General features: G+C 43.3%; 1 protein-coding gene and 1 pseudogene across 2 annotated transcripts in view; one reads left to right on the top strand and one right to left on the bottom strand.

Moving 5' to 3' along the window:
- Positions 1 to 5,804, top strand: part of LOC128572873 (RE1-silencing transcription factor-like) — a 31,124-nt pseudogene extending 25,320 nt beyond the window's left edge.
- The window catches only part of LOC128572867 (zinc finger protein 91-like), a 40,200-nt gene extending 18,797 nt beyond the window's left edge, over positions 1 to 21,403 (bottom strand). The window contains exon 1 of one of the 2 annotated variants that reach the window (XM_053572992.1): positions 21,092 to 21,403. In XM_053572992.1, coding sequence (XP_053428967.1) covers positions 21,092 to 21,094 — 3 coding nt within the window. In that variant the 5' untranslated portion in view covers positions 21,095 to 21,403. The remainder of the gene's footprint in view (positions 1 to 21,091) is intronic. The other variant, XM_053572993.1, reaches the window with a different exon arrangement.
- Positions 21,404 to 24,103: the final 2,700 nt, after the last annotated feature.

Here is a 24,103-nt window from a genome sequence, read left to right as displayed (position 1 = left end):
GAGCCAAAATTCCAAGGCATGAGATGAAAGGAAAACAGAGGCCTGGTTTATGAAATTAAAATGGCTTAATTCCACCTGGGTGCAGGGGGTAAGATTTCCAACCTGTAAGGAATAAATCTAAGCTTGGTAATAGCGAACGGGGGAGTGGGTGGAGGGTGTTTAAAGGTCACGAAGGTGGGGATGGGGACATTCCCTTTCCTGAGTTGGGCATCTGCAGTAAGGTTGGGGGTTGGACCATTTACATTTCCCAGGTGTGACATCAGTGAAGTAGGATAGGGGGTTGACCCATTCACCTTTCTTAGGTGGGTCATCTGGTAGGAGAGGGTAAGGGGTTGATTCTCTTAGGCAGGACCACCCTATTTGTGTGGGGTTTGACTACCAATACTGTAAATTAGATGGAAAATTAACATTTGAAAAAATGAAAAAGAAATTGAAAATTTAAGATTTGAAAACAAGACCTAGACGAGTTAGGCTGAGGAAAAAATGAGGTACATTTACACTCAGCTTGCTATACTTTTGGAAAATGCAGGGTGAAACCAGTCATCCTGTAGAGTGTTAAAATATACAGGAGGGCAGCTGGGCACCTGTGGCTCAAGTGGCTAAGGTGTCTGCCACATACACCTGAGCTGGCAGGTTCAAATCCAGCCGGGGCCTGCCAAAACAACAATGATGGCTGAAACCAAAAAATAGCCAGGAGTTGCAGCATATGGAATTAGGCTGAAAGGGATCCAGAGCCTTGCTTTCCTAGGTTACAAAATCAAAATCAAATTTATTCTTATAACTTGCAAGAATTTATACAGGAGTCCACCACTCAGGGCTAGACAAGGGAGCCCCATTCTCTAGGCCCAGGTGAGGTCAGAAGAGATGAGACCCCCATTTCCAAGCACAAGCAGAGTGACTTTTTTGGTACACACCCTCTGGGCTCTGATAAGATCAAGAACAAAGGAGCCTGAGATGGTTTTTTGTATGGTCCACCTTGAGTAGAAGCACACTGTCCTAATTCCTTCTCAGAGACAAAGATTGTAAAGGACCTGATAACCTCACCCTAGAGGAGGAGGAACTACATTCATTCATTTGTTAACACACTCACTAACTTTGAAAAGATGTTTTTTCCATCTACCAACTGCCTGGCCACATGTAATTCTCAAGACCTAAGACCCCTAGATAAAGAGCCCATGTAGAGACTCTCCAGCTAGTTCAGTTCTTTCTCCTTCCAGAAGTTCGTGCTTTTTACTTCTTCTGTATTCCTTTCTAACTTCTAATAAAAATCCTATCTTACCACTGATCTGTGGTCCCTGGGTTCATTCTTTGAATTCCTGAGAAGAACGACCTACTGAAGAGCAAAAAGCAAAATTCCAATATCAGAATGGTTGGTCTTTAGAGTGAATCATACAAAAATTAGAGAGGAGGTGGGAGGGAGATTGGTTTGCTCTTACCTAAGAGGCATAATGTAAAAGTATATGGCATACCTCCCAAAACAGACTTGAACACACAAATACAAACCATGTAACTTCAACATTTATTTCTACCTTCATGTTAATCTGAAATTTACAAGGAAAGAGGAGATGCAAAAATAGAACAACTGAGAAGTATTTTCATTGTTTAAATATCTATTTTGGAGTCAGTGTCTCACTCTATTGCCCCAGACCAGATTGCAGGAATGTCATAATTCACAGCAAGGTCAAACTCCTGGGCTCAACCAATCCTCATGGCTCAGCCTCCCAAGTAGCTGGGACTACAGCCACCACCAAAAACACTGGCTAATTTTTGTATTCTTAGTAGAGACAGGGTCTTGCTCTTACTCAGACTGATCTTCAACTCCTAAGCTAAAGCAATCCACTCACATCAGCCTCTCAGACAGACAGGATGGTAGACATGAGCCTCAGCACTTGGCCTCTTTGAATATATGAAAACATCATTTTCATTTCTCAAAAAGTGTATATACGTATTGAAGGAAAGTACTACAAAATCCAAAAAGGGGGGGTGACCAGATATGTAGCAGCACCCCTAGCCCCCTACCATAAGAATGTGACCTTTTGTAACTGTCCTAGGAAATAGCCCTGGGCTGAAGCAGATAACCGGTAACAGGTTCTGAAAGAAAAAAAGCTAAGCAAATGTTTAACTGCTGATCTTGTCTTAAGATAGATGAGTAATGAACCAGAGTTCTTCTTATCTGGAGAAGCCCCTAGGTCTGCTACCCCTCCCTAAAGCCCCTGCTATGTCTGCTACCCCTCCCTAAAGCCCCTGCTATGTCTGCTACCCCTCCCTAAAGCCCCTGCTATGTCTGCTACTCCTCCCTACTTGGTTTTTGCCTTTATAAGCTTGTAAAAACTGCTGTTCACGGCTTGACTCCTCTCCTCGGCTCCTAAAAGAGTTGCGAGTCAGGCCCCAGCATGCTGGAATAAAATCCTCTTGCTGTTTGCATCAAGCGCCATCTCTTGCGGTTGATTGGGGTCGCCAGAGCTCAGGGCAGAGTGGGGGGTCCTGCCCCAAGTCTTTCAGTATCTGTATACAGATATGTACTTACAACCATATACACACATGCACACACAAATTCATCGTTTTTCAGGAAGAACTAAAATCTCTCAGCCTGCCTCCTTTCTCTTGCCTCCAGCTCCTTCACCTCCGTGGATTTCTGGTTTTTTTTTATTAACTTTTTTATTGTTAAATCATAGCTGTGTACATTAGTGCAATCAAGGGGTACAATGTGTGGGTTTCATATACAATCTGAAATATTCTCATCAAACTGTTCAACATAGCCTTCATGGCATTTTCTTAGTTACTGTATGTAGGTATTTATATTCTGCATTTAGTAAGTTTCGCCTGTACCCATTCTAAGATGCACTGTAGATGTGGCCCCACCCATTACCCTCCCTCCACCAAAACATACCGCCTCCCTTCCCCTTCCTTGTCCCTTTCCCCATAGTTTTGTGCTATAGTTGGGTTATAGCCTCCATGTGAAAGCTATAATTTAGCTTCATAGTAGGGCTGAGTACATTGGATACTTTTTCTTCCATTCCTGAGATACTTTGCTAAGAAGAATATGTTCCAGCTCCATACATGTAAACATGAAAGAGGTAAAGTCTCCATCTTTCGTGCATTTCTGTTTTTACAAACCATTAATAAACCCAACAAACCAACCAAAAGAAAATGGAAATTCTTGGGCGGCGCCAGTGGCTCAGTCGGTTAGGCGCCGGCCCCATTATACTGAGGGTGGCGGGTTCAAACCCAGCCCTGGCTGAACTGCAACCAAAAAATAGCCGGACATTCTGGCGGGCGCCTGTAGTCCCAGCTACTCGGGAGGCTGAGGCAGGAGAATCGCTTAAGCCCAGGAGTTGGAGATTGCTGTGAGCTGTATGATGCCATGGCACTCTACCAAGGGCCATAAAGTGAAACTCTGTCTTTATAAAAAAAAAAAAAAAAAAGAAAATGGAAATTCTTTTTCTTTACATTTTCTGAGCTATTTTGTCTTTCAGTCTTTGTTCCTTTACCTCCAGTTATTCCTGAGTGTCCCATGTGGAACAATAGAGTATGAACAATCACCACTAAGAATGGAAAATACCTGGAAAAATGTTTGTCTTCAACCTTTGCTGAGGTAAAATGGACACACCGTACACAGTCACAACATATTGTGAAATCGGCTGCATTAACTTCCCCCTCAGCTTAAATCCAGACACCCATCTGCCCTCAGCCTGGGCATTCTTCCTGGCTTTCTTTGGGATACTACGCTTTGTATTTTGCTTTGTGTCTTTCCACTCCTATCTTCTCCTCACTCACGACCTGCTCTCTGCTCTTTCTAATGGCTTCCACCCATTCTCTAATATAAAGTAACCTTACACTTTTGTATCCTAATGTTGACCTAAAGAAATTCTTCTGTCACCCTATGTGCAGGACCCACTGAGCAACTAAGCTTTTTCACACCTCTTGAAAGGGCATGTAGTGAGAAGAAGATGGAGTCAGCTGGGCTAGAGCCTAGAGGACACTGACAGTCTGGTGGTTTTAGGTCCCATATGACCTTCTAACATGTCTCTCATCCTTATTGTTTGTTAAAGTTAGCTCCCACCCTAAAGATGCCCATCTTGGATAGTTGGGAATCTTAACTTTTGATTGAAAAAGTCATAAACTGTCACCACATTGTGACATATTATTCAAAATAAGGCGCTAGCATGTGCAGCTTTCACGAGGTAAAGGTGAGCACCACCAAGGCCCCGGCCCCAGACAATGGCTGTGGTGATGGCTGCTCAGCCGGCTAGGAGATTGCCGGAAGATTGCAAGGGCCAGGTATCTGAGAACCCTCAGCAATTGCACTCCTTGGCCTCCAGGGCCCCTGTGCCCAACATGTCCACTGTCCCCTACCCTCCCCTGCAACTCCAACAACAAAGAAAAGTAGTGGGAGAAAGAGCTGCAACCCTGGGTGGCCCGCCCCACCTCGCTGAGGTGGGTGACCACTTACGGCCACCCAGGTGATGGGGCAGTCTTCTGGAGAAGAAGGGCTGTTCATTGGCAGCAGCAGCATTGGCATGGCATTGCCTAATAACCTGTATGAGGCACACAACCCTCCAAAGCTGAGATGGCCACACCTCAGCTTATCATGCTGGCAAATGTGGCTTCAACTGGGGAAGTAAATGGCAGCTGCTGGGAATACCTGGTGGGTGAAGAAAGACAGATGGAAGAACTGATGACTGTTGGGAATAACATTTCAGACAGCGATGGAGAAGGAATTGAGGAGTCCAGATAAAAGGTGAACCCAATGGACTTGTAAACATGGAGCTGAGAAATTCACAACTCAGTGTTGTACATCTCAGCCTTTATTTGAGGCATCACCTTCCCCAGAAGTTTACAGCTCAAATAAAGATCTTCCTTCAGAAACACCAGGAGCAGAGGACAAATGCAAGAACTTGAAGACCAAACCCTTTTGCTGTAAGCCACGCCACAATGAAGCAAAACCTGAAGAACGGTTTTTACATCACATCAGAGTACACAGTGCCAAAAAACATTTTGTTGAAGGAAGTGCAGAGAAGCAAGTAAAAGCCAGGGACTCTGGCTCTTCCGCTTCAGAAGTAGGAGGTTCCTCCAAGGGTCCCATTAACTGCGATCACTGTGGCTACAATACCAATCGATATGAACACTGCACTGCACATCTGAAACACCAGACCAGAGCTGGGGATAACAAGCAAGTTTACAAGTGCATCATTTGTACATATACAACATTTAGTAAGTATCCCTAGAGAAAACACTGGAGAAACCATTTTCCAAGGAAAGTATACATGTGTGGGAAATACAACTATTTTTCAGACAGAAAAAACAATTATAGTTAGCATCTTAGAACTCATACAGGAGAACAAATATAGAAATGTCAACTTTGTCCTTATTTAAATTCTCAGATGACTCGTGTAGCTAGACATATGCGTACTCATTCAGATGAGAACCCATTTAGATGTGCAGTTACAGGGCATCTATTCCAAGTGAAGTAAGTCTCCATCCAAGACAGGTTCAAAATGGGCCTAAACCTCTTTACTGCCCACACTGTGACTACAAAACAGCAGACAGAAACAACTTCAAAAAGACATGTGGAGCTCCTTCTTAGCCCACAGCAGTTTAATTGTCCTGTATGTGATTACACAGCTTCCAAGAAGTGAAATCTACAGCATCACTTCAAATCTAAGCATTCTACTTGTCCAAAACAAAAAACAAACAAACAAACAAACAAAAAAAAAACTGATTTCTCAAAAGTGAACCTAAAGAAGACCAAAAAGCGAGAGGCTGACTTGCCTAATAACAATACTACCAATGAAAAATCATAAACAGAGCAGACAAAAATAAAGGGAGATGTAGCTAGAAAGAAAAATGAGAAGTCTGTAAAAGTGAAGTAAAAAATGTTTTAAAAGAGAAAAAGCCAGGCAGTACCTGTGGCTCAGTGGGTAGGGCATGGGCCCCATATACCAAGGGTAGTAGGTTTGAACCCAGCCCCGGGAAAACCATAACCAAAAATACCCAGGTGTAGTGGCAGGCCCCTGTAGTCCCAGCTACTTTGGAGGCTGAGGCAAGAGAATTGCCTAAGCGCAGGACTTGGAGGTTGCTGTGAGCTGTAACACCGTGGCTCTCTACCTAGGGCAATAAAGTATAACTCTGTCTCAAAAAAAAAGAGGGCAGCACCTGTGGCTCAAGGAGTAGGGCGCTGGTCCCATATGCTGGAGGTGGTGGGTTCGAACCCAGCCCCGGACAAAAATCACAAAAAAACAAAAAAAAAAGAAAGAAAGAAAGAAAGAGCCTTGCAGTAGCATCTCAATGACCCAAGTGACTACCAGAACTCCCAAATTAACAAGAGAAAGTAAAGAGATGGATGGATCTACAGGAAGTAATTCAGAAAAGTTCTGTAAAACCAAGAAAAGCAAAAGGAAGATGGAAGCTGAAGCCTAATCCTTACATGATCCTGTGAATGATGAGGAGTTTGTGACAAAGAATAACAAAAAAATAGAAAGAGAATCCAGTAGTCAGGAAGTGCCAAAGGGTGACAACAAAGTGTAGCACAGTAGGATGCAAAATGCCTGCATGAAAAAAAGTACAAGAAGATCCCTCAAATATAAGTCAAGTAAAAGAAGCAGCAAGCCTGCTCAGAAGGAGCTGGTTTAGAAAGGCCCTGCTCCTATGGAGGTTGTTCAGAAGGGGCCTGCTCAGAAGGGGCCTGCTCTGATGGAGTCTGGTTAGAAGAGTTCTGCTCATATGGGGTCTGTTCAGAAGGGGCCTGCTTAGAGGAGGCCTGCTCCTCTGGAGGTTGAGGAGGACTGTGATCAAGTGCAGCTGTATCCTCCCATGAAGACTGGAAGAAGTCTGCTGAGCTGGGGCCTCCTCCCATGGAAGTGGTTCAGAAGAGGACTCAGATGGAACTACCTCCAACCACAGAACCCACTTTTCACATGAAACTAATTCTCAAAAAATCTCCTCTTCGAAAAGATAAAAGGGAAAAGTCTAACATGAAGAGTGAAATGGCACAGAAGGAGCAAGTCCTTAGTGAAGTTTGCTTAGTGCCTGTGAAAGACAACTGACTTCTAAAGGAAAGGACAAGGACACAAGGTATCTTACCACCATCACCAGCACTCCTGAAGGAAAGATTTAAAGAAGAGGCATCAGACTCATTGCCCTTAGGACAGTGATTATGGTGCCAGATACATACACCAAGGCTGGCGGTTTTGAACCCAGTCTGGGCCAGCTAAACAACAATGACAACTACAATAATAATAATAATAATAATAATAATAATAATAATATAGCCAGGCATTGTGGCAGGCGCCTGTAGTCCCAGCTACATGGGAGGCTGAGGCAGTAGAATCACTTAAGCCATAGAGTTGGAGGTTACTGTGAGATGTGATGCCACAGCACTCTACTGAGGGCTACATAGTGAGACTCTGTCTCAAAACAAAACAAAACAAAACAAAACCATGAAAAAAGTAGACTTAGTACCTGCAGCTCAGTGGCTAAAGTGATGGCCACATACACCGCGGTTGTGGGGTTTGAACCCAGCCTGGGTCTGCCAAACAATGGCCACTACAACAAAAAAGTAGCCAAGCTTTGTGGCAGGTGCAAGGAGTTCTAGCTGCTTGGGGGGCTGAGGCAAGAGAATCATGTAAGCCCAAGAGTTTGAGGTTGTTGTGAGCTGTGACACCACAGCACTCTACCCAGGGAGACATAGTGAGATTCTGTCTTAAGAAAAATTAATTTGGCTCAGCACCCATAGCTCAGTGAGTAGGGCGTCAGCCACATACACCAAAGCTGGTGGGTTTGAGCCCTGGCTGGGTCTGCTAAAGCACAATGACTACTACAACAAAAAGAAAGAATAGTAGATGGGCATTGTGGTGGGTGCTTGCAATCCCAGATACTCTGGAGGTTGAGGCAAGAGAATTGCTTGAACTCAAGAGTTTGAGGTTGTTGTGAGCTGGGACGCCACCATACTCTACCTAGGGCAACATAGTTAGACTCTGTCTCAAAAAACAAAAAAAAAAAAAAAAAAAAGAAGAGGCATCAAAAGACCAAAAATCACTCTCAGAAGGTTAAGGGAATAAAGAAGCCCCTCTTCAGAGAGCAGGAGCAGAAGAGGTAGATTCCAGCCCAGCTGGTCATGGTGCTTATACCAAGGAATCCACCACTATTTCATCCTCTGGACAAAACCTGCATATAACAGAGGGTGAAGCTTTAGATGGTAAATATCAGACTGACAATATTCCTTGTGAAATGGAAATGGACACTGATTAGAACACAACAGAGAATCCCCCTGACAAGACTCAGCAGTTGAAGACCCAGTTTCAACGTTCCTCCCTGCCCCACCACTGGAAGAAAGTGAAGCAGCGTCCAAAACTACTCTGACATCACCTCCTATTACCGTGGCAGTAAATGACTCTCAGGAAATTGATGAACATAAAGGCATACACAGTCATGATGGAAGCAACTTCAGTAACAATAGGTCAGAGGGTAGTGATGATTCAGGATTGCATGGGGTTTGGCCAGCTGCATAAGAAACTAGTAGAAAAAATGCAAAGGAAGCCTTGGCAGTCAAAGCATCAAAGGTAGATTTTTGTTTGTATCTTCTAAGATCATTCTTTCAGACAGGAGAAAGATTTCAGAAAGCAACTTCATAGCCATTTTGGTTAATTTACACTATCTGGAAAAAGCAGCTCAAGGACAGGAGTAATGAACATTTTTAAATTACTTTTTTTATAAATATTTTATAAAACATTTTTATATTACTTCCTTTAGATCCATCTGTCTCTTTACTTTCTGTTGCTAATTTGCAAGTTCTGGTAGTCACTTGGGTCATTGACATGCTACTATAAGGCTTTTTCTTTCTTTCTTTCTTTCTTCCTTTTTTTCTTTTTTTTGAGACAGAGTTATACTTTATTGCCCTAGGTAGATTTTATATATCCATTTATAATAGCCGACAGCCTTTTAATATTGTTTTAATTAGTGTCCAATGTTGACTTTTTTTTGAAACAGAGTCACACTTTGTCACCCTTGGTACAGTGCCATGGCATCACAGCTCACAGCAATTTCAAACTCTTGGGCTTAAGGGATTCTCCTGCCTCAGCTTCCCAAGTAGGTGGGACTACAAGCATCTGACACAACGCCCGCAGATTTTTTCATTGTAGTTTGCCCAGGCTAGATTCAAATCCAACAGCTCTGGTGTATGTGGCTGGCACCCTAGCCACTGAGGTACAGGTGCTGAACATCCAATGTTGAGTTTTTTCTTTTTCTTTTTTTTTTTTTTTTTGAGACAGAGTCTCAAGCTGTCACCCTGGGCAGAGAGCTATGATGTCACAGCTCACAGCAACGTCAAACTCTTGGGCTTAAGCGATTCTCTTGCCTCAGCCTTGCAAGTAGCTGGGACTATAGTTGTCTGTTACAATGCCTAGCTATTTTTAAGTTGTAGTAGTCATTGTTATTTGGTGGCCCCGGGCTGGATTCAAACCAAGTGTATGTGGCTAGAGCCCTAGTCACTTTGGCTACAGTTGCCAAGCCTCCAACATTGATTTTTAGGTGGCATTTTTTTCCTTAGGACTTTGTATATACCTGTTGATTGTTGTATACATTTAAGCCAATCCAAGGGAGTTAGTGTACTAAACCAGCAGATGCCTAAACCTGTTAGCTTATGTGTTTAATTGATATAAAATGGCCAACATGGTCTAAGCATTCTGTTGCTTTGCCCAGTTACAGCTTGTCCATTTTTTCTCCATGTCTACCTTCCAATTTTACTTTTAGCGCGTAGTTTATTTCTTTTTTTTTTTTTTTTGTAGAGACAGAGTCTCACTTTATGGCCCTCGGTAGAGTGCCGCGGCCTCACACAGCTCACAGCAACCTCCAAATCCTGGGCTTAGGCGATTCTCTTGCCTCAGCCTCCCGAGTTGCTGGGACTACAGGCGCCCACCACAACGCCCGGCTATTTTTTTGGTTGCAGTTTGGCCGGGGCCGGGTTTGAACCCGCCACCCTCGGTATATGGGGCCGGCGCCTTACCGACTAAGCCACAGGTGCCGCCCCGTAGTTTATTTCTATAAAAATAGGCTTACTTAACAGTAAAGTAATTGAAGAATTTGCCTACTTTATATAAATTTAGCACTTTAAACTTATTTTTTCTTAGAGATGACATTTATTTATTTATTTATTTTGAGACAGAGGCTCAAGTTGTCACCCTGGGTAGAGTGCCATGGCATCACAGCTCACAGCAACCTCCAATTCCCAGGCTCAAGTGAGTCTCTTGCCTCTGCCTCCCAAGTAGCTGGGACTACAGGAGCCTGCCACAACACCTGGCTATTTTTTGGTTGCAGTGGTCATTGTTGTTTGGTGGGCCTGGGCTGGATTCACACCGTCAGCTCAGGTATATGTGGCCGGTGCCTTATCTGCTTAAGCCACAGGCTCAAGCCCAGAGATAACATTTAAATTGAAGAGAAATTCTCTCAGTGGACATTCTAGCCATCCAGTTATTTACTTACTGAGTTTTGATCAACATTTCTAATTTTTGTTTGTTTATTGTCATAAAAAACAGTAATTTTGATGTGTGTGTGTTTTCTTTTCAGGGTTGTTAAATGGCTTAAGATGATGCACTTTGCTTTCTTTTTTTATTTTAAACCTACGAAGTTAAATATTTTCTAGAAATAGAATTTGTGTTGACAGTAACGCTTTATAAATACTACATGTTTATTTTGGCCTCAGTGGAGGAATATTTTAGGTTTGTTTGCAAAAGAGCAGTTTCCTTTTTCTTCGCTGCATTTGTCTTTTTTGCAGAATAGTGTGTGCGAGTTTGTGAGTAAATGAAACATGTTACATGCAGCTTCAATTTTTTGATTTTGATTTTCACATATTGTATCTATGCCAGAATCTCTATTTCATATAAGTTATTTATTTTGAATGGATGTAGTAAATGTATAGGTCTCACTTTTGATTTTGTAGCAAATTAACCACAAGGCTCCATATTGACCAAATGTTTATCTCAAACACTAACTATAGAGTGTTAAATCACATCTTGGAAGAAAACCTTTTCTCATACATGGGTGGTGTCCATTACAGCTACTTAAACTGAATAAAGAACAGTTAAGTAGTGAAAATTGCAAACCTGGAATCAGGATACATAATTATTCCTTCAAGTTTTTACAGAGTATCACTGGGGAGATTGCAAAGCCATTGCTATTATACAGGAAACCTATAGGTAGTAAGAGTGCTGGCAGACCAGCAGCAGCTTCCTGTAAGTACAGTGAAAAGGCTGGTGAAATGGCTCAGTACCTGTAGAACACTGGTAGTTACACTGCCAGCCACATATACCGAAGGTGGCTGGTTAAAACCTGGCTTGGGACAGCTAAAAAACTGCAACAACAACAAATAGCCAGGCATTCTGGCCAGCACCTCTACTACCTGCTACTTGGGAGTCTGAGATAAGAGAATCACATAAGCCCAAGAGTTTGAAGTTGCTGTGAGCTGTGATTTCATAGAACTCTACCAGGGGTGACATAGTGAGACTCTGTCTCAAAAAAAAAAAAAAAAAGACTTGTAAAACTGAAGTACATTCCAGATTTCTTTCTCGGGGATCTGCACAAACTTCTGGGTCCCATGACTGTTCTTGTGACAGACTTTATACAGGTGAGGCCTCAAATGAATTATAGCTATTCTGGTGCTATATCGGGTACTTCTTTGTATGAAAAAGGGCGTGTACTCCAAAACTTTTTCTTTGACATTCTTTGGTTAGTTGCCACAGAGTATGAAAGAATCCAACCTAGGACTTTTCTTACCGATGGTCCTTATTTTATTTATTTATTTTTTTGAGACAGAGCCTCAAGCTGTCACCCTGGGTACAGTACCGTGGCATTACAGCTCACAGCAACCTCCAACTCCTGGAGGAGTTGGGCTCAAGCGATTCTGGGCTCAAGCGATTCTCCTGCCTCATCTCCCAAGTAGCTGGGATTACAGGTGCCTGCCATAATGCCCGGTTATTTTTTGGTTGCAGCCATCATTGTTGTTTGGCGGGCACCGGCTGGATTCCAACCCACCAGCTCAGGTGTATGTGGCTGGTGCCTTAGATGCTTGAGCCACAGGCGCCGAGCCTTATGGTCCTTATTTATTGCAGTAAGTTAGTAGATACTCACTGCAGTAAAATAAAGTATAATCCCAATAGGGAATCTGGAATTCTGACATCCCGTATGCAATGTAGATATAACCACTTTATGTTTTATTTACAGTTTTTTCAATCTGGTGATCTCTGTGAGGTAGGTACAACAAAAGAAAGAATAAAAAAGGGTCAATGATGTGTGAGTGGGGGCTGGCGTTGTTCTTCAGCCTGTGATCCCAGCACTTGGGAGGTCAAGGCAGCACCAGAGCAACTGAACTCAAAGGTTCACGACCAGCCTGAGTCACAGCAAGACCTCATCTTGAAAATAGTTGGGCGTTGTTGTGGGTGCCTGTACTCTCAGCTACTTGGGAAGCTTAGGTGAAAGAATCTCTTAAGCCCAGGAGTTTGAGGTTGCTGTCTGCTATGATGCTACAGCATTCTACCAAAGGTGACAAAATGTGACTGTCTCAAAAAAAAATAAATAAATTGATGCAAGAGTGGAAAAGTCGTTAAAAATCTAAGTGAAAAGTCTGAGCTGAAAGTTGTTTGGACTTGGGAGGTCAAATATTTAAGGAAAAAGATTTTCTCAAGACAAGAGTGAGTTGTGTGATAATGGTGCATGCTTTGTATGCATGAACAGAAATTTGTAAATGTTGAATTCTAGTCTCCAACAACCATTGTCAACAAAAGATCAAGTTGCAAATATTAATGTTTTAAAACTTAAATTATAGGCTTGGCGGCTATAGCTCAGCAGCTAGGGCACCAGCCACATGCACCAAACATGGGTTTGACCCAGCCCGGGCCTGCCAAACACAATGACAATTACAACCAAAATTAAAATAAAAATAGCTGGGCATTGTGGAGAGTGCCTTTGGTCCAAGCTATTTGGAAAGCTGAAGCAAGAGAATCTCTTAAGCCCAGGAGTTTGAGTTTGCTGTGACACCATAGCACTCTACCAAAAGGTACATAGTGAGAATCTTCTGCAAAAAAACAAACAAAAAACCTTACATTATAAAGGTAGTAAAATCTTTCTAATGAGTAGTTTAATGTTCATGGCTATGCTTTACCTAAGTTATAGTTTACATTAGATAGAAAAAGATTCATCTGAAGCATAGAATGGATAATGAGAATCAAACTGGGGAAGAGATTTTTGTGGATTCTTTCATACTACAAATGCAAAAAAAATTACCTTCTGGGAAATTGAACTAGTTTTTTTTTTTTCAGTTTTTTTGGCCAGGGCTAGGTTTGAACCCGTCACCTCCGGCATATGGGACCGGCGCCCTACTCCTTAAGCCACAGGCGCAGCCCTGTAAAAACACTCTTACTGAAAAGTGATTGGGACTGAGGCCTTTCTTCCAGAAAATAAGGACTTAATTGTCCGGTCTCTTTTAATTTCTGAACCTTATTGCATATATTTGTACTTATTATGTTTTATTTTTTTCCTTCAGACAGTTTCAGTATGTCACCGTCGGTAGAGTGCCATGGCGTTACAGCTCACAACAACCTCAAACTCTTGGGCTTAAGTAACTCTCTTGCCTCCGCATCCCAAGTAGCTGGAAATAGGGCAGTGCCTGTGGCTCAAGGAGTAGGGTGCTGGTCCCATATGCCAGAGGTAGCAGGTTCAAACCTAGGGCCAGTCAAAAACCAAAAAAAAAGAGTAGCTGGAACCAAGTAGCTGGAAATATATGCCTCCACCACAATGCCTGGCTATTTTTTGGTTGTAGTTGTCTTTGTTGTTTGGCAGGCCCAGGCTGGATTCAAACCCACCTGGTCCCATGTATGTGGCTGGTGCCCCAGCCATTGAACTACAAGCGCCAAGCCTATTTCTACTTATTAAGTACTGAAAGACCAAGCTAACTCAATTTTGTTAAAACTAACTCCATTTTGTCTCACAGACTTCACTGACCCCACTTTGCCCCACAGCCTTCAATTTGCAGCTGCATACCAAAGGTGATAGGCAACCTGCTTGCATGCCAAAGGGGATAGGCAACCTGCTTCCTCCCCCACCCCTGGCTCCAGTATGTATGCCCCAAGCAATAATGGCACCCACCCTTGGTCCTAGTAGTAAATCTTTCCCCTAAGCAATCAGCCCAACTCAAACATTGTTTAGGTCCCTAAGCCCCTATCCCTCCTCCCTTTTTCCTTTCTGTATCCTTAAAACTGCTCTTCCCTCTGTGGTCAGGGCTTCTCTGCTCTCCTGCTGCACCAGGAATGAGAAGTCCAGACCCAGGCTTGTGAATAAACTACCTCTTGCTTTTGCATCGGACTTGGTTTTCGGGTAATTTATGAGGGGTACCCCACTACCTGGGCACAACAGTACTGCCCTCTTTGACCAAAATTATAAGTGGAGAGTCCACGTAATCTGGCCAAACCTACTCTGGGTGGACAGTTTAAGGTAATTCTGTCCAGTGAACCAGGTTCACTCATCTAGCATCTTCCTAGAGGCCTAGATTCGGCTGACAATCAAAGGCAGAGGACACCCTCTGTGTTTGCAGTCTTAATCATTTTATTGCAGTCTCGGTTGTTTTATTGGTCCCTAAATTCCCTTTACTTTCCCCGAACAGCCTCCTCATGTTAGCTTTAATCTTATTTGTTTTCTTCCCCCAGTCTTCACTATGGGCAGCACTCAATCAAAATTCCCCCTTCTTCACCTCTAAGCTGTCTCCTAAATCACCTGAAACCTCTACATCTCTATCCTGACCTCAAACCTAAATGTCTCATTTTTCTATATAACACTGCTTGGCCTATGTACAAACTTGGCAATGATTCACATTGACCTAAACATGGCATCTTTCGATATCTCAAGTCTCACTAATCACAAAAATTACTGTCACAAATTAGCCAAATGGTCAGACATTCTTTACTTTCATGCATTCCTCACACTCCAAAATATTCCTTCCCTGTGTTCATCCAGTAAATCCTCTCAAATTCTCCTTGAGCAATACCTCCAAATTGTACAGACTTGTCTGACTCTGCATTGTCTTCATTGAATCTGGCAGATAACCCTCCCCTCTACTTCCTCCCTAGGGGTAAACTTCCACCCCTCCCCCTTCTCCAATTCCCCAACAGGTGGTAAACAAACAAACAAACAAAAAACAGTGTTTCTACTCCCTACTGACCAGCTTCCGCCCCTCCTCGCCCTTCTCCCACTTCCACTCCTCCCCGACCTTCTCCAATTCCCCGACCAGGACTAAGAGAGAAAGGATGGTGGATCTGGGATGGAAAAAAACATTCCAGACTCAGCTCCCCACCCCTTACTAGGTCTGGCCACATCTTTAGACCTCCCACTTCCAAAATACCCCAACTCTTATACCCCCTCAGAGAGGTTATGGGAATGGAAGGCATTGTCAGGGTTCATGTTCCATTTCCTCTCTCAGACCTCTCCCACATAATCAAAGTATAGGCTCATTCTCTACGGATCACAAAAAATACTCTCAAGAATTTAGATATCGGGCAGCACCTGTGGCTCAAAGGAGTAAAACGTCAGCCCTATATGCTGGAGGCGGCAGGTTCAAACAACCCAGACGCAGACAAAAACAGCAAAAAAAAAAAAAAAAATCAGATATCTAACTCAATCATATGATTTAACCTGGCATGATTTATATGTTATCCTCACCTCCACTCTAACTTCGGAGGGAAGAGAACAACTCTGGAGCCAATCAAGCCCAAATTTATGCTGAAAACCTATGCAGAATAGATCAAAATCTGCCAGAAGGCATTAGGGCTCTTCCCCGAGAGCAACTCAATTGGAATTACCAAACTGATGCTACTAGAATCCGCCTCTATAAGCACATGGTCCACTGTCTCTTAGAAGGACTAAAGAAACCAGCCCATAAAGCTGTCAATTATTAAAAGTTAAAAGAAACTACGCAAAGATGGGATGAAAATCCTGCCCAGTTTTAGCTCATCTTAATGAAGCTCTCCAGCTATAAACTACCCTATCTCCAGAGAGCTACAAAGGCAGACTCATCGTTAACATGTATTTTTATCTCAGTCTGCACCTGACATCTGGAAAAAACTCCAAAAATCTCCCTAAAATGACCAAACCCCTCAATGAAATCTATTAACCGGGCTTTTAAAGTTTTAAAAAATTGTGAGGATGCTTTTAAAAGGCAGCGGCTCTCAAGATTCCAGTTACTGCCTTGTGCCATTAGGCAAAACCCAGCAGTTTCTCAGAATTCCCCAGGGTACTCTAAAAAAATGAGATTTCCCCCAGGACTGTGTTTTAAGGGCAGCAGGACCAGGCTTTGTGGCAGGAGCCTGTAGTCCCAGCTACTCGGGAGGCTGAGGCAAAAGAATCGCCTAAACATGGGCGGCGCCTGTGGCTCAGTGAGTAGGGCGCCGGCCCCATATACCGAGGGTGGCGGGTTCAAACCCAACCCCGGCCAAACTGCAACAAAAAAATAGCCGGGCGTTGTGGCGGGCACCTGTAGTTCCAGCTACTCAGGAGGCTGAGGCAAGAGAATCGTGTAAGCCCAAGAGCTGGAGGTTGCTGTGAGCCGTTTGACGCCACAGCACTCTACCGAGGGCGGTAAATTGAGACTCTGTCCCTACAAAAAAAAAAAGAATCGCCTAAACCCACGAGTTGAAGGTTGCTGTGACCTGTGACACCACAGCACTCTACCAAGGGTGATAAAGTGAGACTCTATCTCTAATAATAATAATAATAAAAATAAAAGTGCCAGGCCAGGTCACTAGGCAAAACTATGCCCAAACCAAAACCCTGCCCTCAAACTATGTCCAACCTGCAGAAGGCTTCACTGGAAGTTTACCAAACCAAGTCCTTCTGAGAATTTGGTTTGCAGACATTTCCAAAATAAGGCAAAATTCTCCCCAACTCCTTCCTGGGGACCTGGTTCATGGATGCACCCAAAACGTGCCTAAATTTCCCAACCTTCTGGGCCTAGCAGTTCTCGGAGCATCATAGTGTCCCCTGGATAATTACAAAGTCTTAACTCCGGAGGGATTTGCTACTGGAAAATAAGCCAATTTCTTTATTATTCACTGTAAAGGACACCACATTATTTCTAGATTCCATCTCCCCAGCTCTATTCAGAGCAACAAAAGCCCAGCTTTCATTAGCCACATCACCTCCCAAATCTCACAAGCCCTAGGAATTCACTGGCATCTACATGTGCCTTACAGACCCCAATCATCAGGAAAAGTAGAACAAACGAATAGCATCCTTATACAACAGCTCACAAAATTAGTGCCCTGCAAGACTTTACCTCCTTGTTGAACAGGCCCTCACATGGTTCTTTACAGCAACCCCATGGCTGTTCACCTTGTGGGCCCCCCCGTTAGGATTCACTGATCCTGAATAAAACTGTCCCACAGGAAAACTTCCAACACTGAAGAACTATCCCTGGAAATCACAAGTACTGTCCCCCGCCATCTCAAACTCACCAGGATCCCTGAAGAATCCTCTTCCTAATAAATGTATAACATTCTTCCCCATTATTTTCCTTTTCTCTATAACTTTTCTCAGGATGCCTGGCTACTCTCACACGTTCAAAGTTGGAACAACCTCCTTGGAGCCTCTAAAAATTTGTGATAACAGGGCACCTCCCGAGACTTTCTCCATAATAAAACAATTTTCTTATTCTTTCTTTTTCTCCTTCTGGCTACCCCTCCTACCGATTCTGGCTTTTCTCCCCATCAATCGCAACTGATGATAAAATCACTAATCATAATTCTTCTCATTCTCGGTTACAGATCAGCAATTCCTTGCTTCATCTCTAGATTTATTGAACAGTCACCTGAAAACTATCATATTATAACCCTACTAAATACAAACCTCGGCTTGGCGCCTGTGGCTCAAGCTGCTAAGGCGCCAGCCACATGCACCTGAGCTGGTGGGTTCGAATCCAGCCCAGGCCCCCCAAACAACAATGATGGCTGGAACAAAAAATAGCCGGGCGTTGTGGCCGGCGCCTGTAGTCCAGCTATTTGGGAGGCGGAGAAAGGAGACTTGCTTGAGCCCAAGAGTTTGAGGTTGCTATGAGCTATGATGCCATGGCACTTTACCCAGGGCAATAGCTTGAGTCTCTGTCTCAAAAATAAATAAATAAATAAATAAAATAAAAAATAAAAAAATACCAACCTCCTCAAACTGAAGAAAAACTGAACAGTTCCTGTAAGCACCATGCCTCTTCCCCTCCAATTCTTTTTTACAGGCAGCCCACACCCCCCTGCAAAAAGCTGTCAAAAAGAGTCTACACCCATCACTCTACCTCCTTAGAATAAACTAAAGAGGCTGGTCTGATAGATCAACTGCCCAAATAAATTTACCCCGCCCAGACAGGCTCAGGTTCATGGCCCATCCAAGTAAGGTCAAACTCATGTCCCTCCCAGGAAAACAGGAATGCCAAAAGTCTTGACTGCCCAAACCCTTTAAACCATGGTCTGCCATAGCACAGTGTGGATTTCTCCCCAGCCAGGAATCTCAGCCAACCTGTACTTGAGGTGCAATGAAGGACACGTTAACTGCAAAAATTGGATCTCCCTTTTTCTTTCATCTTGCGTCTTAGAATTATTTTATTTTTGTGTCTGGAACCTTTCACTAAATACACCACTTTAGCCATTTTTGTCATACCAAGAATAGATATTGGATTCAATCCGAAAATTAGGCCATTGGCCTGTGCCATCGTCAAGGTCCTTAATACAACTTCTCAAGCCAAAAACACACTGAGCATTAAATTAAAACAAGTATAAGAAGCTATACTAAAAAAAATCAAGCAGCCATTATTGATTATTAAAACACAATCATAGATATAAAAACATTAAAATCTACATACTACTTCAATTTATTTAACAGTTCCCAACTCATTAAAAGCAAGTAAAGTGATATAAAACACATAATCCAGGTGGCGCCTGTGACTCAAAGGGGTAGGGTGCCGGTTCAAACCCAACCCCGGCCAAAAACTAAAAAGAAAAACAAAACAAAACAAAACACATAATCCGAATAAACAAAAAAGATTTTTCAGAATATCCAATACTTCCTATCTAAAGAATTGTCGTAACTACCCAACATTACCTAAGTCTGTACCTTTATAGTTATTCTTACGTTATATATTATAAGCTTCTTAATATGTTACAAAATGCAATGTATACCATTCATATGTACCCGCTGTTTCACAAATTTCTTTTTATTTTATTTTAGACAGAGTGCCACTTTGTCATCATCTGTAGAGTGTCAGGCGTCACAGCTCACAGCAACCTCAAACTCTTGGGCTTATGTCATCCTCTTGCTTAGGACTCCCAAGTAGTTGGTACTACAGGTTCTGGCTACAACACCGGGCTTTTTTTTTTCTTCTTTTTTCTTTAGAGATTAGGTGTCCCTCTGGCTCAGGCTGGTCTTAAAGTCATGAGCTCAGGCAATCCACCTGCCTCGGCCTCCCAGAGTGCTAGAATTACAAGCCTGAGCCACCATGTTCAGCCACGTTTCACAAATTTCAGAAACAAAATTAACCAGCACAGCCCACATGTCAATTTAACTAACCATAACAAATTTAAAATTATTTAAAATTATTTCATTTTAAATCACTTTCATAGATGTGAAAATAAAATAAATAAAAGTAGAGAATGTGAGGGTGGCGCCTGTGGCTCAGTGAGTAGGGCTCTGGCCCCATATACCTGGGGTGGTGGGTTCGAACCCAGCCCCAGCCAAACTGCAGCAAAAAAATAGCCTGAGGTTGTGGCAGGCGCCTGTACTCCCAGCTACTTGGGAGGCTGAGGCAAGAGAATCGCCTAAGCCCAAGAGCTGGAGGTTGCTGTGAGCTGTGGCCACGACAGTACCAAGGGCGACAAAGTGAAACTCTCGTCTCTAAAAAGAAAAGTAGAGAATGTGGTAGACAGAGGCAACCCCACAGCCTTTTTTAGCTATTTTTGAAGTGAGAATTCACTTTAAAACATAGGAAGAGTAAGTCAGTCAAACAGGCCAAACCAGAAATAGGGAATAAAGATAATAATCTTGGGGAAAAAAAAAAAACGAGAAAGTAATGAGGCATTATAGAACAAGTTGATAGCATGTTTAATGATGTTTTATTGATGAATTCTGATCAGTTTAAAATTGTGATATGTATTTAACTTGCCTACATGTTGTTAATCATATAAGTATATTTCTAGTATGCTTGTGAAATTATTCCCTATATGAATTATTAAAATGTGTTACATAGAAAAAACAGCATTTAAAAAATTAGTCTCTTGGCGGCGCCTGTGGCTCAGTGGGCAGGGGTCGGCCCCTATACCGAAAGTGGTGGATTCAAACCTGTTCCGGCCAAACTGCAACAAAAACACAGCGGGGCGTTGTGAGGGCTGCCTGTAGTCCCAGCTACTCAGGAGGCTGAAGCAAGAGAATCGCCTAAGTCCCAAAAGCCGGAGATTTCTGTGAGCTGTGTGACCCCACGGCACTCTACCGTGGGCGATAAAGTGAAACTCTGTCTCCACAAATAAAAAAAAAAAAATTACTCTCTCGATGTTCTCCAGAATTGCTAGCCTGTCTTATAATAAAGTCTTTTTGCGCATCAACTCCCTGTCCCCGTGTTTAACTACGATAGGTAACTGAGCCACTTCCGGTTCCGCAACAGAGTGAGCTACCGCACAGGTTTTCAGTTTGTTGAACAAAAGATTGGAGGGTTTGAGGGCCCCATAGACTACAGCCCCTCTCATGAACAAACCTCTCACTCTCAGTTGGGATTCTTCCCTGAGGACACTTCTAATGTCACCACGAGAGAGGGATGCCGGGCGTTGCAGGCACACAGCTGCTCAGAGAGCTCTGGGCCGTAGTGCAAGTAACAAGTTCAGAAAACCTTGGAGCAACAGGGTCCCAACTCCCTGCCCCACTCCACCTTTTGCCAAGTGGGGTCCGTGGGCCAAGGGGTGCCATTTGCAAACTTTAGTCTGAAGATTCTAAAACTGAAGGGAAATTGCCCGGTCAGCTATAGCCACTTCTGTCTCCAACCACGACCCTCACCCTCTCAGGACACCCAGTCTCCTATACTCACCATTTCCCAGCTCCCAGGATGTCCCGATATCCTCCCTACAGATCTCCCAGTACCTGCAGTCACAGGGTGACAGAGGCTGCTACACAGACACTTGGGATCTCCAGGAATGAAACCGGTGAAGAGGACCCCACAGCTCACAGCCCAGCTCAAGTGACAAATCGCTCAGAATTCCCGGTGCCTTCTTCTTTCTGGCTGTGCATCTGATTGGACAGTTCATATTGAACCATCCCCGATTGGATAGGGCCTAAGAGCCCACCTCTCTGACTTTGAGTGACGGGAATGCAATCCAATAAGAGGCTGGAAGAGGCCAGAATGCTAATAGTTTCTTCCCTACAGCACTTTTTTCTTTTTCTTTTTTTTTTAATTTAAGGGCAGGGATCATGAATTTATCTCCATATTCCAGGGCCACAGTGCTTGCCCGACAGTAACTGTTTAACAAATTTCCACAAAAGGAATGAAACTATTTACTGAATGTTTAGTCTTTGGAGGCTTGGGCACCTATTATTTAAATAGCAGTTAGACTCTGCTGTGAAGGTGTTTTCAATATACATGGTGATGTCTAGGTAAAAACATGCACGTAAGGAACTCAGGAACCCAGCGGCGCCTGTGGTTCAGTGGGTAGAGCACCGGTCCCATATACTGATGGTGACAGGTTCCAACCCAGCCCGCCTGACCAGCTAAAACAGTAGTGAAAACCGCAACAAAAAATGGCCCGTTGTTCTGGCGGGTGAGACAAGACAATCGCCTAAGCCCAAGAGTTGGAGGGTGCTGGGAGCCTGGACATCATGGAGCTCTACGGAGGGCGACAAAGTGAGATTCTGTCTCAAAAAAAATCAGTAACCTTGCAGACAGATGAATACCATTGTCTATGCCAGTTCAGAGAAGGGTGAAATTACCAGTCATCTCTAGGGCGCTGGCATTGCAGGAAGCTTCATGCAGGAGGTGATGTTTAAGCTCCCAACTAACAGCCGCTACATAGGACTAAGTGATACAACTCTTGGGTGCAAGGGCTGAGCTACAATGTGAATATTTCCTAGCAAACTCTTTAGGTCTTTTAACACAGGGCGTTGTTCCCTGGCAGGCAGCTCTGCCTGAGGGGTATTTGTATTTAGGGCTGAATAGAAATTATATCCTTTTATTAATTTTAGTTATAGATGCATACATGTGTTTATATATAAACAGAAAGTAAATACATGTTCTCCACTCAGGGAAACAACATGTTAACAATTATATATATGGGCGGTGCCTCTGGCTCAAGGAGTAGGGCGCTGGTCCCATATGCCGGAGGTGGAGGGTTCAAACCTAGCCCCCCGCCAAAAACCAAAAAAAAAAAAAAAAAAAAAAAAAAATTATATATATATTATGGTGAAAAGTTATATAAACGGTGGTCATAAAGCTTGTGTGTAATTTACTATAGTTTTCTATTTAAACTTAAAATTTCAGGGTGGGCTGGGCACATGCACAGAGGCTGGTGGGTTCTAATTAGAACAGGGCCTGCTAAACAAAACAAACAAATGAAAAAATAGCCCAGTGTTGTGACGATGGGCTGTAGTCCCACCTACTAGGTAGGCTGAGGGAAGAGAATCTCTTGAACCCAGGAGATTGATGTTCCTGTGAGCTGTTGATACAGAATTCCACCACTCAGTGCAAGACAGGGAGCCCCCGTTCCCTAGGCCCAGGTGAGCTCAGAAGTCAGACCCCCATTTCCAGGCACAAGCAGATTGCCTTCTTTGGGACACACCCTCTGGGCTCTGATAAGACCATGAACAAAGCAGCCTGTGATGGTTTTTTGGGCGGTTCCACCTTGGGTAAGACCACACACCCTAATCCCTTCTAAGGACAAAGACAGTAAAGGACCAACTGCCAGCCATGTGTAATCCTCTAGACTTAAGACTCCTAGATGGGGCGGCGCCTGTGGCTCAGTCGGTAAGTCGCCGGCCCCATATACCGAGGGTGGCGGGTTCAAACCCGGCCCCCAGCTGAACTGCAACAAAAAAATAAAATAGCCGGGCGTTGTGGCGAGCTCCTGTAGTCCCAGCTACTCGGGAGGCTGAGGCAAGAGAATCGCTTAAGCCCAGGAGTTGGAGGTTGCTGTGAGCTGTCTGATGCCACGGCACTCTACCAAGGGCCATAAAAAGTGAAACTCTGTCTCTACAAAAAAAAAAAAAAAAAGACTCCTAGATGAAAGAGCTAACGTGGAGACTGCCAAGAGAGTTCTTCAGTTCTTTCCCCCTTTCAGTAGCTCTGGTGCTTTTCAGTATTCATTTCTAACTTCTTCTTCTCTTTTTAATGTAATACTGTGTATTTAACTTCAAAAACATTTCAGCATTGTAAACATACAAAAAATAACAGAACATTGCAAATGTGTTTAAGTATAAAAGGTTCTTGAACTTTCATTGATGCAGTGGCTTTTCCTCTTGCCACTTGCCAACAATGAAGAGTTCTACGGTTTGTTTTAAAACACTTTAAAAACTACCGCACTTAACTAAAAAAAAAAAAAAAAAAGAAATCCAAACACTTCTCATGCCAACTGACCCCGCTTTGTCCACAGCTAAGAATGGAAGCAGAATGCTATGCCACTATACACAAAAACAAGACAACCTGAAGCTAAATGGATGCCTGCCACAGTGTCAACAGGTCCAGCTCACAGTGCATGCCCAGAGATACGGCCCCTCCAAAGGGCATCTTTCTCCATGGCCTTAATGACAAGCAAGGAGCAGCAAGAGTTGATCTCGGTTGTTTTGTTCTTTTTACAAACTATAAATATGTACAGTTGATAAGTCAGGATTTCTAGCCAATAACCATATAGTTAACACCACCTTACAAATTAAAAAAAAAAAAAAATACCAGAAACATCTTTAAATGCCTTGTCACACCAACAGCAAATTGCACAGAGTGAGGAGAACACGAGAGTGCCTTTTCATTTTAAAAATGTTTGGAAATATGTACAATTTTGATACAGTTTCAGGATGCTCCAGACACCCACGGCCACTTCATGTAAACCACTGACAA

This window comes from Nycticebus coucang, chromosome 20, assembly GCF_027406575.1.
Source record: "Nycticebus coucang isolate mNycCou1 chromosome 20, mNycCou1.pri, whole genome shotgun sequence".
NCBI lineage: Eukaryota > Metazoa > Chordata > Mammalia > Primates > Lorisidae > Nycticebus > Nycticebus coucang.
The sequence above is the reverse complement of the archived record's forward strand: the minus strand, read 5'-3'. Positions and strand labels throughout refer to the sequence as shown.